General features: G+C 42.5%; 1 protein-coding gene across 1 annotated transcript; it reads right to left on the bottom strand.

Annotated features, from left to right (window-relative positions):
* Positions 1-4,583: 4,583 nt before the first annotated feature.
* LOC147980771 (uncharacterized) lies at positions 4,584-8,741 on the bottom strand. The gene is made up of 3 exons (XM_087513555.1): positions 7,937-8,741; positions 7,593-7,830; positions 4,584-7,423 (listed from the first exon to the last, which is right to left on the bottom strand). Exon 3 carries the CDS (start codon positions 7,326-7,328, stop codon positions 5,736-5,738), a length of 1,593 nt encoding a protein of 530 aa, XP_087369681.1. The 5' UTR covers positions 7,329-7,423; positions 7,593-7,830; positions 7,937-8,741; the 3' UTR covers positions 4,584-5,735.
* Between the last annotated feature and the right edge of the window lie 2,912 nt (positions 8,742-11,653).

The raw sequence follows: 11,653 nt of genomic DNA, 5'->3' as shown, positions 1-11,653 counted from the left end.
TACCAATGCATACATATGTAGTGTAGCTCCTTGCTTGCGAGTACTTTGGATGAGTACTCACGGTTGCTTTCTCCCTCTTTTTCCCCTATCCCTTCTACCTGGTTGTCGCAACCAGATGTTGGAGCCCAGGAGCCAGACGCCACCTTCGACGACGACTCCTACTACACCGGAGGTGCCTACTACTACGTGATGCCCGCTGACGACGACCAGGAGTAGTTAGGAGGATCCCAGGCAGGAGGCCTGCGCCTCTTTCGATCTGTATCCCAGTTTGTGCTAGCCTTCTTAAGGCAAACTTGTTTAACTTATGTCTGTACTCAGATATGGATGCTTCCGCTGACTCGTCTATGATCGAGCTCTTGTATTCGAGCCCTCGAGGCCCCTGGCTTGTAATATGATGCTTGTATGACTTTTTTTTATTTGTAGAGTTGTGTTGTGATATCTTCCCGTGAGTCCCTGATCTTGATCGTACACGTTTGCGTGTATGATTAGTGTACGATTAAATCTGGGGCGTCACAGCCGACCAACTTGTAGAACGGCAATTTCTGAAAACGGCGGTGGCCGGCGAGCAAGTGCTACATGGCGGGCTGTTCTAAACGGCGACTGAGACACGCCCTCGCTGCTTCCGAGGGAGACCACAACAGGCCCCTGGCTCACATGTCGCAGGGCACGAGAGGGCTCAGGAACTTCTCTACAGAAAATTAGCTTAGTTGCTTTCTTTAGTTAGTTGAGATCTGCACCTAGAGTTCATATCTCTGCTCAATTTCCCGCTTGTTTACTACGTAGTATTTATTTGGTCTATAGTCCGCTCGGCAAGTGTAAACAAATTGTATCGTGAATCTGAATTTTGTTACAACTGACCTACAAGTTCCATTACACAGGATCTCGCAGCCCCTAATTTCATTGAATCTGAAATTGATTACAAGAAGTTTGTTGAGGATTCAGATTGATTGGAAGAAGCTGATTGCGTGACAAAGTATCATCTGCAACTCTGAGAGGCATTAGTGATCCAATCCCGCTTCCAACTGACCATTGTTGCAAAGTCCAAATCAGCTTCACGCCTCGGCTGAGTCTCACGCCGGAGCATTTGTGCGCAGCTACCGGAGGTCATGCATAGCTTCTCCTAGTATGTACAGAAAATCACAGGGGTCTCCAGCGTCCAGCCCGATGGTCATCGACGTCCATGAGCGCCGGGTCTCCGGCGAGCTTCGGCGGTGATTTTTTTATGGAACTCCGGCGGTGATTTTTTTTTTTGATATGGATTAGATCGGTTCGGAGGTAGGAGATGTAGTTGTACAACAAGATTAAGACTTGGCAGGGGGTTATCTGTCAAACACGTTTAAGTGGGGCTAAGGGAATCCCACCTCTCATATAATCTGTTCATTTTACATCTGATGGATAGGATGGAAAGTTTTCAGATTTTCACAGAAGAAGCGTTTTCACACGATACGTTGCCATATATATATATATATATATATATATATATATATATATATATATATATATATATATATATATATATATTTTTAAAAAAAGAGGGGAAGCAGAACCAAGTCAAGATGATATGGGTCGCCCCTTCTTCTTGCGCCAAAGATCTTACCATTTCCGAAGGAACTGGGGTATATATATATATATATATATATATATATATATATATATATATATATATATATATATTGATTATATGAGCTTACCAGTGTTTGAGCCATGCGAGTTCTTGAACACGTCATCCACAACTGGCAATGCAACGGGAAAGTATGCGTAAAGTAAGAAAAAACAAATATACTAAAATGCAAGAATAATAGCATGGTGAGATAGAAAAAAATTAAAAAATTCTGGCCTAAACACAAAACTTCCTTAGGCCAGGATGCTTTGGACCATTTTTCGTTTCGATGTACAATTTCAAAAGCAAAAACAAAGATGGACAAACATGTCCATTTATATACATAGAGACATAACTGAAGAACAACGTATGAGTTGTTCTCTAGGAACAAGGATGCGCTTCTATACCTGTGGGAGATGGAACCAGGATAGAAAATGCTTGTGTCAACGGGCTAGACCCTACACATATATCAGATAGAAGAATTGAGAACCAAGATTTGACAAGGCATTTTATAATTGCCTTCGTGTTGTGAGAAAGATGATATCCAATAAAAAGTAATAAGTAAATTGCGTAGCAGTAAAGCATGGGATCAAACTGCAAATTCAACACCAGAGAACATGTCTTGCACAAACATTGGTTCAATGGCAATACAGAAAATCGCATCTATGTAATCATATACTCACATCGATGAGAGAAGTCAGCCATGTCTTTGGGGAAAACCGAAGGGACAAGGGAATTAAGAAGAGGAAGAGAAATCTTGTAATCTTGTCTAATTTGTTCGAGAAGATGGATGTGTTGAAGGGACGCGCTCAGATCCCTTGCGCGCTTATATGGCAGGAGAGCTTGGCGAAAGCGTGGCCTCGCTCGAGGGCATGCAATCCCGGTGACTGCGGCGGCTGACTGATTCTTGATTCTTACACGAACATTACGGCAGCGGACGAACGATCTCGTAACACCCGATGGGGCCAAAGTGGACCTGGCCCAACTACATAAAGCCATAAAAGAAAGGGCCAGCTGTTTGTTATTATTATTATATATTATATAAAAGAAAGGGCGCTAGTTGCATGGTGTATCCAACCAACAATTATCGTCTATTTGATGCAAAATACTACCAGTAATCCTTTCCTCTTATCAATGCTTTGCACATCCAGTTTAAGGCCATGCCGCTTTGTTGTTGATTTTCTTCTGCGCATGAGGATAACAGAAGGAGTTGCACCCAGTTGATGAAGACGGAGCGGCAGCATCAGCGTCCGCTGTTGACACCCGAAGCAACGCAACGACCAACAGAAGGATATTTGGCTATTTAGAATTGGTTGAAGAAAGGATGTTTGTGACTCCCAGGTTCTCTACTCCTGATATGAGTGGGGAGTGGACCTGGCGAGCAGCGTAAGTGAAAAATACAGTGGATTCTGAATTTCTATTTTTTGGTCTGTAGTAATGTACATCCAGCAAGCTGTCTTCAAGTTCTGGCACGACTGCTTAGCGAGCTTTTTTCAGGTCCAGAAAATTTTGCAAAATGCACATCATAACACGACCATGTGTGCGAAACCGTTCGGACAATTGATCGAATGAAAGGTTTGATTAACAATTTTCGAAATCCAAGCTTGTGTATCAAAATTGGCAATCAGGATGCTAGCCAGAGCCTCAAAATCATGCTCGAACAATATATGTAAAATATGTAGATACAAATGTCGTGCTGGGAGTAATCTTCTTTATTTTTGGTTATTCACTTCTGACAGAGGAAATGGCCAACATTCCAATACTTACTACATCGATACATGTACATTTATATAACAAAGTTTCTATTGAAGGAGAAAATATATATTAACCATAATTCTTAAATAAGAAAACAAAGTCCCCTGCATGCAAGCAGGGACAAATCTGAAAAATCAACCTTCTCCTATAAAAAGGAACTGAACAGAGGAATCAATAGAAGCCTGGGCCTTCTAAAAAATGATGTCATTACAAAGAAGCCAATGAGGACCAGAATAGGTAAAATGCTGCAGATCTGGTAGTGCCGAGAAATCTATAATATCCATACAGAATGCTTGAACTCTTGTGCATCTCCCCACTGCATGATGTACATCTTCATTAGTCGCAACACAGATCGACAGGTCTTGTCAGTCCAATACAGTAATTAGAAGCACCATATCACACTGAAACTTGCATCCACACTTCAGCAATATGAATTCAAAAATTCTAAACTTCCCTAAGGAGTCATGTGTGCAACTGCTCTGTATATTGCAAACTGGACATAAGATAAGATGGACCTTTTAAATTTGTATGTAGAGGTAGATTTAAAAAATGTTGGACTGACAAGAGCGGAAGTACGAATTTGCCTAAAAGAAAACCAACGTGGCAATGCTGCTACAGCAAATAATAAGTGTTACTGAGATAAGTGTTGGTCATAACAGGATAATTAGTGATTAATTCAGGAATCATAATCATGTAGGATGGAGCATGTGTGATCACAACAAAGGTTTTCAACCATGAATAAATGGGACTGCTCGGCTCACCAACAAATACTTAAGAGCTAAATTTGAACGATAAGATGTTTCGCAATGCAGCTTACAGAAGATGGCTTATGTATCCTGCCAACATGATGTGTAATGACGAAAATATGCATCTAGAAACACATATATGATGTTAGTTCTAAAAAGTATTACAAATACACGCCCAATAGTAGAAATCGACAACAATATTTATGGATGACAAACCTGATTCATCCCTCCAAAACATCTCTATACACAATGTTTTTGGTGCTTTTCCCTGTGGGATCTATGTCCTTATTTGGCTTGGCCAAAATCCTAGTGGTCTGCCTTGAAACTCCCCTTGACAGTGCAACATATAGCTGGCCATGTGAGAAGACGGGAGGAAGGTAAATACCAATAGTTGGTAGAGTTTGCCCCTGGGCTTTGTTTATGGTCATTGCAAAACTCAAGCGAATCGGGAATTGTTTCCTCTTCAACTTGAAAGGAAGTGATATGTCTTCGGAGGGTGCCAAAGGAATCCTAGGTATGAACACTCTCTTTCCAGCATGTTGTCCACCAACAATCTCGGCATCTATTGCATTGTCTTGGAACGCTCTAATCATCAATCTTGTTCCGTTACATAGCCCATTGTGAGGATCGAGATTTCGGAGCAAAATGACAGGACAATTGACCTTGATTTTCAGAACATGCCGGGGCAAGCCATTTGGGGTGATCGAGTTTAGATAGTCAATTGGATAGTTATTGTGTGCATCATCATCGACGGAGTCAAAGCTATAGTATACCTTTTCTTGGCCAGGAAATTTGTCAATCATCTTTTCGTTCAAGTCGTCCACATGCTCATTCTTGTTAGAAAGGATAGCACGTGTGCTCATATAGGCTCCAGATGCAGCATTCTCATGCAGTGATGGGAAGACTTCTTCGATAAGCTTCTTTATCGATTCTTCTGTGGAAGTGTACCCTATCACAATGTCATCAGGAAGACGCACATAATCATCACCAATCGTCTCCTCCGTTCCATTCCCAATTCTTAGGAGATATTTGGAGAACCAGGGGTCAGTTTGTGCTCTCATATTACGCATCAGTCGTATTTTCTTAATCTTCTCCCATAGATAAGATCTCAGTAGTGTTGCGTCAGTGATCTGTGCTCTTGTCCCACGTGTCACCACAGGAAGGACCTGCCTAAAATCTCCTCCAAACACAACAACCTTCCCCCCAAAAGGCAAATCACTTCCCATGATATCTTGTAGTGACCTATCAAGTGCCTCTACTGCTTGACGCTTTGTCATGGCAACTTCATCCCATATTATCAACGATGCCCTACGAAGCAGCTCCGCAGTACCACTCTGCTTGGTGAAACTGCACATGCTGTTGTCTGTGAGCCTAATCGGTATTTTGAACCTGGAATGGGCGGTTCGTCCACCGGGCATGATCGATGCAGCTATACCAGATGTAGCAGTTGCAATAGCTATTTGTCCAAGCGAACGTACCCTAGCAAGAAGTGCTTTATACAGATAAGTTTTCCCCGTGCCACCTGGACCATCAACAAAGAATATTTGGCTCCTATTGTTGACCACGTGATCCAATATTTCATCAAATCCAGCTCGCTGCTCAGTGTTCAAAGAAGTAAACAAATCTAGATGATCTTAGTCCACACCGACTGACAATTCCTCCCGAACCTCTCTCAAGTTGTCGCTAGAATGATCGCCGTCTGTTTCAACCACCTCTGGAAGGCCGTAACTTTTAATATCCTTACCCATCGAATGAATCAAATCCCTGATGTCTCTAAGCACCATCTGCTCTAATGTTGCTTGGTTGGGCTGGATACGACGATAATCCTCAGTCATCACCTCCAGATGTTTGTCCCATAGTTCCTTGATGTTGGTCGCCTCGCAGAACACCAAAATAGTCGCAAAAAGCCTTCTTAGAGCAGAAGGCATCTGGAAAGTAGCAGCCTCAATCAGGCAGTCGTCAAGGGATTTGTCAGTCTCTATAAGGCCTCTCTGCTCACACGCTTCTCTAAAGGTCAAGCAAATCTTTCCATTTACAGTTTTCAAATCCTCATATGAAATTGCACCTCTAACATGATTTAGTAGCACCCTCAAGTAGTACCTCTCACCTTCAGCAGGGTTCGCATACACAATTCTACCAACTTGTCCGCGTCCCCTCTGTTTTCTTCTTTGCCACTTCTTTTTACCTTTAATCCATCTAAAGTATTCCGGGAACTCTTTGTACAAGAAATTCCGTGCATAAGGGTCCTCCTGGTTCATCTTGAAATATTGCGTCAGCATAGTTTTAGAAGACGGGCGTGTGATGACATCCTCTAGGTTATCAGACCCTTTGAATGCAACAGTATGCATATTGGGTAAGTGGAGCTGGAGTTGAAGAACAGCTGGCGAAACACCAAACATCGGGAAAGCACAAATCCTATAGATAGCCTCCGGTGGTGATATGAACCTTGCATCTCTATATTGCCGAATCTCATTTATTACACTATCATCATTTCCTGCAGAATCAACTGAGAAGGATGCACGATCATGTCCTTTGTAGATGTATTTGAAAAGATATTTAACAGCTTTGATGCTTGAGCAAGCTTCAACGTTGATGTGACAGTTATACCGCATAAGTAGACCAGGGTTGTAAGGGACCACCCATCTATTATCCAACACAGCACCCCTGACTTTTACGCGTCGGCCATCATCTCTCCTCCTATAGATCGGATATGAGTCCTTTCCTTGTTGCGTAGCGGCACAAAACTGTCGAGGATAGTGAAAACGACATTCTCCATCTATCATGCAAGGACAATTTTTCTTGAGAGTACCACATGGTCCATGGAGCATATGTTTGATCACCAGAGCATGCAGTATAGGGTACTTGTCCTTGTCAGGAATCTCAGCCGATATGACTCTGTCATAACCATCAGGGTTTGTTAGCTTACTATCTGTGTCCATGATCAAAAGGAAGTGCTCATGTGGTAGCCCCCTTTTCTGAAACTCGGTAACATGAACATAAGCAGCAACCGTGCCAAAGTATTTTTTCTTGATCAAAAGATCTTTCATATCTCTCAACTTGGCCCTGTATACCCTAGCCACCAGGTCTGGGCGGTCTTGCGGTGTCTGCCCGGGTGCAAGGTTGGAAGTTATTTCCTCCCAGTACGGGTTGCAAGTCATCGTGACGAAGTAATCTGGTTTCCCAAATCGTTGCACAATAGCCATCGCATCAAGGAATCGCCGTTGCATATCTCTATCACCTCCAGGAAAAGTACGTGGAAGAATGATTCTCTTGCCAACATGAGAAGCACGTGTCTCGCCAACCTCAATGACATCAACAACACCTTAAGAAGTAAATGAATAAAAACATGTTTCTATGCAGGTCTAGTAAACCATATATCAAAAACACATAATGTCGAGGCAACATCAATTATTAAAAATATCACTATGGCAAAAATTGTTCAAACAATCATATTATCAAGTTATTGTTGATAGCACAATGGCAAACATTACCTGATAGAGTTCAGCGCATATGAGCTTCTGATTCTGAGGTTTTGAATAGAAATCAAGCCTCATAGTCTCCATCTTTATGTACATATCAACAGCCCACTGCTGGAGAAGGCGATGACCGAACAAGATGATGTTAAAAAGTCCTTTCCTAACCTGTAGCTTGAAAAACAATAGTACTCGCGTGCGCTGACAAATTTCCTGGACTCCACAACCCCATCTTCATCCTGGCTCTCGTTGTCATCTACAAGATGGTTGGTGAAAACAAACGATTAGCAAAGGCTGAAAATGAAAGATCAAAGAAAACCATTAACACACTACTTCTGATATTACAACAACCCTATAATTACCTGCTGGAACCTCACATCCTTCATCATGTGTGTCATCCTCGTTAGCCTGAGGAAGAGAAGGCGGTACCTCACCGGTGTCATCCTCACGGTTTGTTTGAACAGTAGCTAGTCCATCATACGGCATGAAACGGTTCCATCCTGTCTCCCCGCGGGGAAAAAATAATGGATACGCCAAAGGATCATAGCATCCATAGTATGCTCTGATATATACAGGACGGTCCCCTTTTCCATACACAATAACACTTCTATCAAAGGTGTTCTGTGGGTCACTCCCTTCAACCCACATCGCAGCCACCTGAGAAGTTGTAGGAGCATTGTACCTTCGCTGATCCAGTTTTATATCTGTGTTTAAAGAAATCCTATACTCTGCCAGGTTTGGAACAGAACCGATGCTCTTAAATATGTCCACATAGGGATTGTTGGCTAGTATCCGCAAAATCTTTCGTATGAGATTGATATCAAGATCTGGAGACCGCTTCACCCTATGCTCCAAGGTGTCATCTGTATCAAAAATGTACAACTACAAATGCCTAGGTCCTTGACCAGCAGGTACCAAATGGTCTAGACGGTGATACAACTGACCATGCGCACGGAATGTGTATATCCCAGTCCTGGCCGCGCTGCTAACCTGATGGTCAAGGGTGACTCCAAGACTTGTGAAGGAGAAGTGTGAGTTAAAATACCGAATGTGTTGTCTAAAATATTTTGCATCATCATCATCTTGACTTGTAAACAACCGTTGCAACTCTTGAGGAACATCTGGGATAAATAATTTGACCTTTCCTTTTCTGCAACAGAAGGCTGGACCCTCATATTGGAATCTCATTGCTCCACAGTAGTCGCAGTCACTCACTGTCTTCAAAACATGATGCCTCTTCGGTAGTTTTTTGTAGATATTGTCATAAGGGTCATCATTCTGTATACCCAAATCAGCAGTAGCTGTCACTCTATATGACTCGAAGTGATGACCTACAAAGTCATGGACAAGAATGACAGTGATGTGCAAAGTAATAAGAGTATGCAACAGAAATGTAACTGAAATTTGTTGTACAACCCACCCTGTGCAGTAAATATCCTGCATTCTTCGTCATCATCATCGTATAGTATATCTTCCCCATGCATGTCGTCGAAGCAGTCTAGGAGCATAATGGCGAATGAACGGAAGTCATATTAAGTAATACTGGACAAACAAATATGAACATTATACCTTCCATTTCAGTAGTGGGTTGAATTGGCTCAAAAATTCCAGATACTTCGAACTCTTCCTCGGTGTGGATGGCATCTGGGATACATATAAAGCGGTACAATGAAAGTGGTTTAAATGGTTTGGGTCAACAACCTTAAGTCTATACCAGAAGGCATATATACGATGAATTACCAGAAGGCATGCATGTCATCGGTATGGAAGGTGTACTTGGTGAGTGTGTTTTTGATCCATCGGCGGCATCAGTAGTGTTAGATTGGTTGTGTAATGGTCCAGTATGCCATCGTGCTATCTTATATGCACGATTCCGACACAACACAACCTCTTTGTCATGCGTTGGCATGTTTGCATATTGTTCCCTCATACGACGTCGTTTTTTCTCAGAAGATGCATCTGGCAAGATACATGTACAGGGAAATTAGGTAGATGTACTCGGAAAGGACATGCAATCAACATATACGACGAAATTAGTTTGGGTGAGTACACACCTTTCGTTTCACTGGACTGTCCAGATATAAAACTTCTGGGCAGAAATCTTTCTTGTCCTTGCATGTCATGTATATGTTGAACGTGCACTGTACCTTGCTGGCAATTCAGATTAGCTCATTGGTAATTCAGATTAGTGTGCATCCAATCATTATCATCATCATCCTCCGTGTTTAGCATACCACCATCGTATTTAGTAATATTACCAAGCGAAACATCGTCATGGAGAGTCGCATTTTGTTTTTCCTGCCGGGACATCCTACGCTTCTTCCGGTATTCTTCTTTTTTATCTTCAGATAGTCTAGCAAACCAACCATGACCACTTTGTTTCTTGTGTCCCACCGTACAAGCTGCAACTTGAAGATAAGAAAATCAGTGAGAGATCACATAGATTACATTTTCGATTGGTGCAGACACACTCGAAGGCAATGAATAACACAGATATGAGATATTACGTGTGGAAACTTGAGGAGCAGGGAATTGAGATACATCAACACCCAAACTTTTTGTTGCAGCTTTCTTTTCTAGTCGGGCTATCCAGAGCTTCTCTAGGTGTTCCGCTTTCTTCTCTTGGGACAGACGGGAATACCACCCATGTCCACTTTGATTTTTGCATGTCTCTATAGGTTGATGATCAGTAGTACCGGAGGCTGCTGCTGTACTTACTTTCCATATGGCAAAATTGAGGAATGAAAGAGACAAAATATATGATTACATCGTCTGACAGCCAAGGCAATGAATATATAGCAGATAGGGGAATGTTACCTGTGGAAAACTGAGTGGCAGGGGATTGAGGTACATCAACATTCACACTTTTTTCTATAGCTTTCTTTTCTAGTCGGGCCATACGGAGCTTCTCCAGGTGCTCTGATTTCTTCTCTTGGGACATACGGGCATACCACCCCCACCTTGTTTTTTGCATTGAACATTGCTATCTGCAGGTTGATGAGCAGTACTCCCAGAGCTTGCAGGTGTACTCACTATACATGGCAAAAAAGAGTGAAGGAAACAGAACAATCATGACTACATCCTCCATGAAGCAATGAAGAAGTAAAGTTCCGGAGGTAAGGAATGTACCATATTTGTGTGTGTTGGTTATATTGCTGAATGGTGTACGTTCCGGAGACAGAATAGAAGGATGGTCTTGAGATAGTTGCTGACATTTCACAGCAATAAGAGTTGCAGCCTTCTTGTCAGCACGTGCCTGACGCCGCTTCTCGAGGTATTCAGCCTTTTTATCGTCAGACATCCGTGCATACCATCCTTGTTTGCCTTGATTGCCCTGCGCCTTCTTATCATCATCCATGTGATTATTATCCCCGGTCAGCTCTGCCCAAAGGGAGCGAGGCGGCTCTTGTAAGATGCCCAAAGTGGCCACGATTAGCTGATTGCGAGGGAGAAGAACAAAATCAGTATAACGTGAGGAATAACTATTTTGCATAGATGCTTGAGGTGTGAGGAAGAACAAAATCAGTATAACGTGATCAATGCAAATCACCGATGGAAGATGTTTTTAAACTGGCTTTTCGGCGGAGATGAATCATGTAGTCCATATATAGTTGTACTAATTCACCGAGTCTGCTTTCTAAACTAATAATGCTAATTTGTTTGGGTATAGATTATGGAACACCCACAAAATGTTATGCTAATAAAGTGCAAGAGGCCAATATTGCGTACAGCATGACGATCCTAATCACATGGATATTCTTACAAGATAGAGGCCTTGGTTAGTATGCATTATTTCCCTTAATAAATTATTAGACCAGCCCTATTTGTTATGACACTCGACAAAAAAAGTGCAAACATGTTACATGTATATCTGGATTCCTGTACTTATAGAGATGAAAGAACGCAGAGATGAAAGACCTGCTGCGTGTTTGAAGGCGGAGATGTGAATGGACGCCTTTCAGGTTATGTAGGAGGCAGCGTACCAGACGGTCGTCGAGGCGATGTAGAAGGCGCCGTCCCCGCCTGGCCTAGGAGTAGGCGTCGTCCCCGAGTGCGGCCCGAGCAGGTGTTGTAGGAGG

Source organism: Triticum urartu, chromosome 3A (genome assembly GCF_056163025.1).
Source record: "Triticum urartu cultivar PI428250 chromosome 3A, HENAU_Tu73, whole genome shotgun sequence".
NCBI lineage: Eukaryota > Viridiplantae > Streptophyta > Magnoliopsida > Poales > Poaceae > Triticum > Triticum urartu.
The sequence above is the reverse complement of the archived record's forward strand: the minus strand, read 5'-3'. Positions and strand labels throughout refer to the sequence as shown.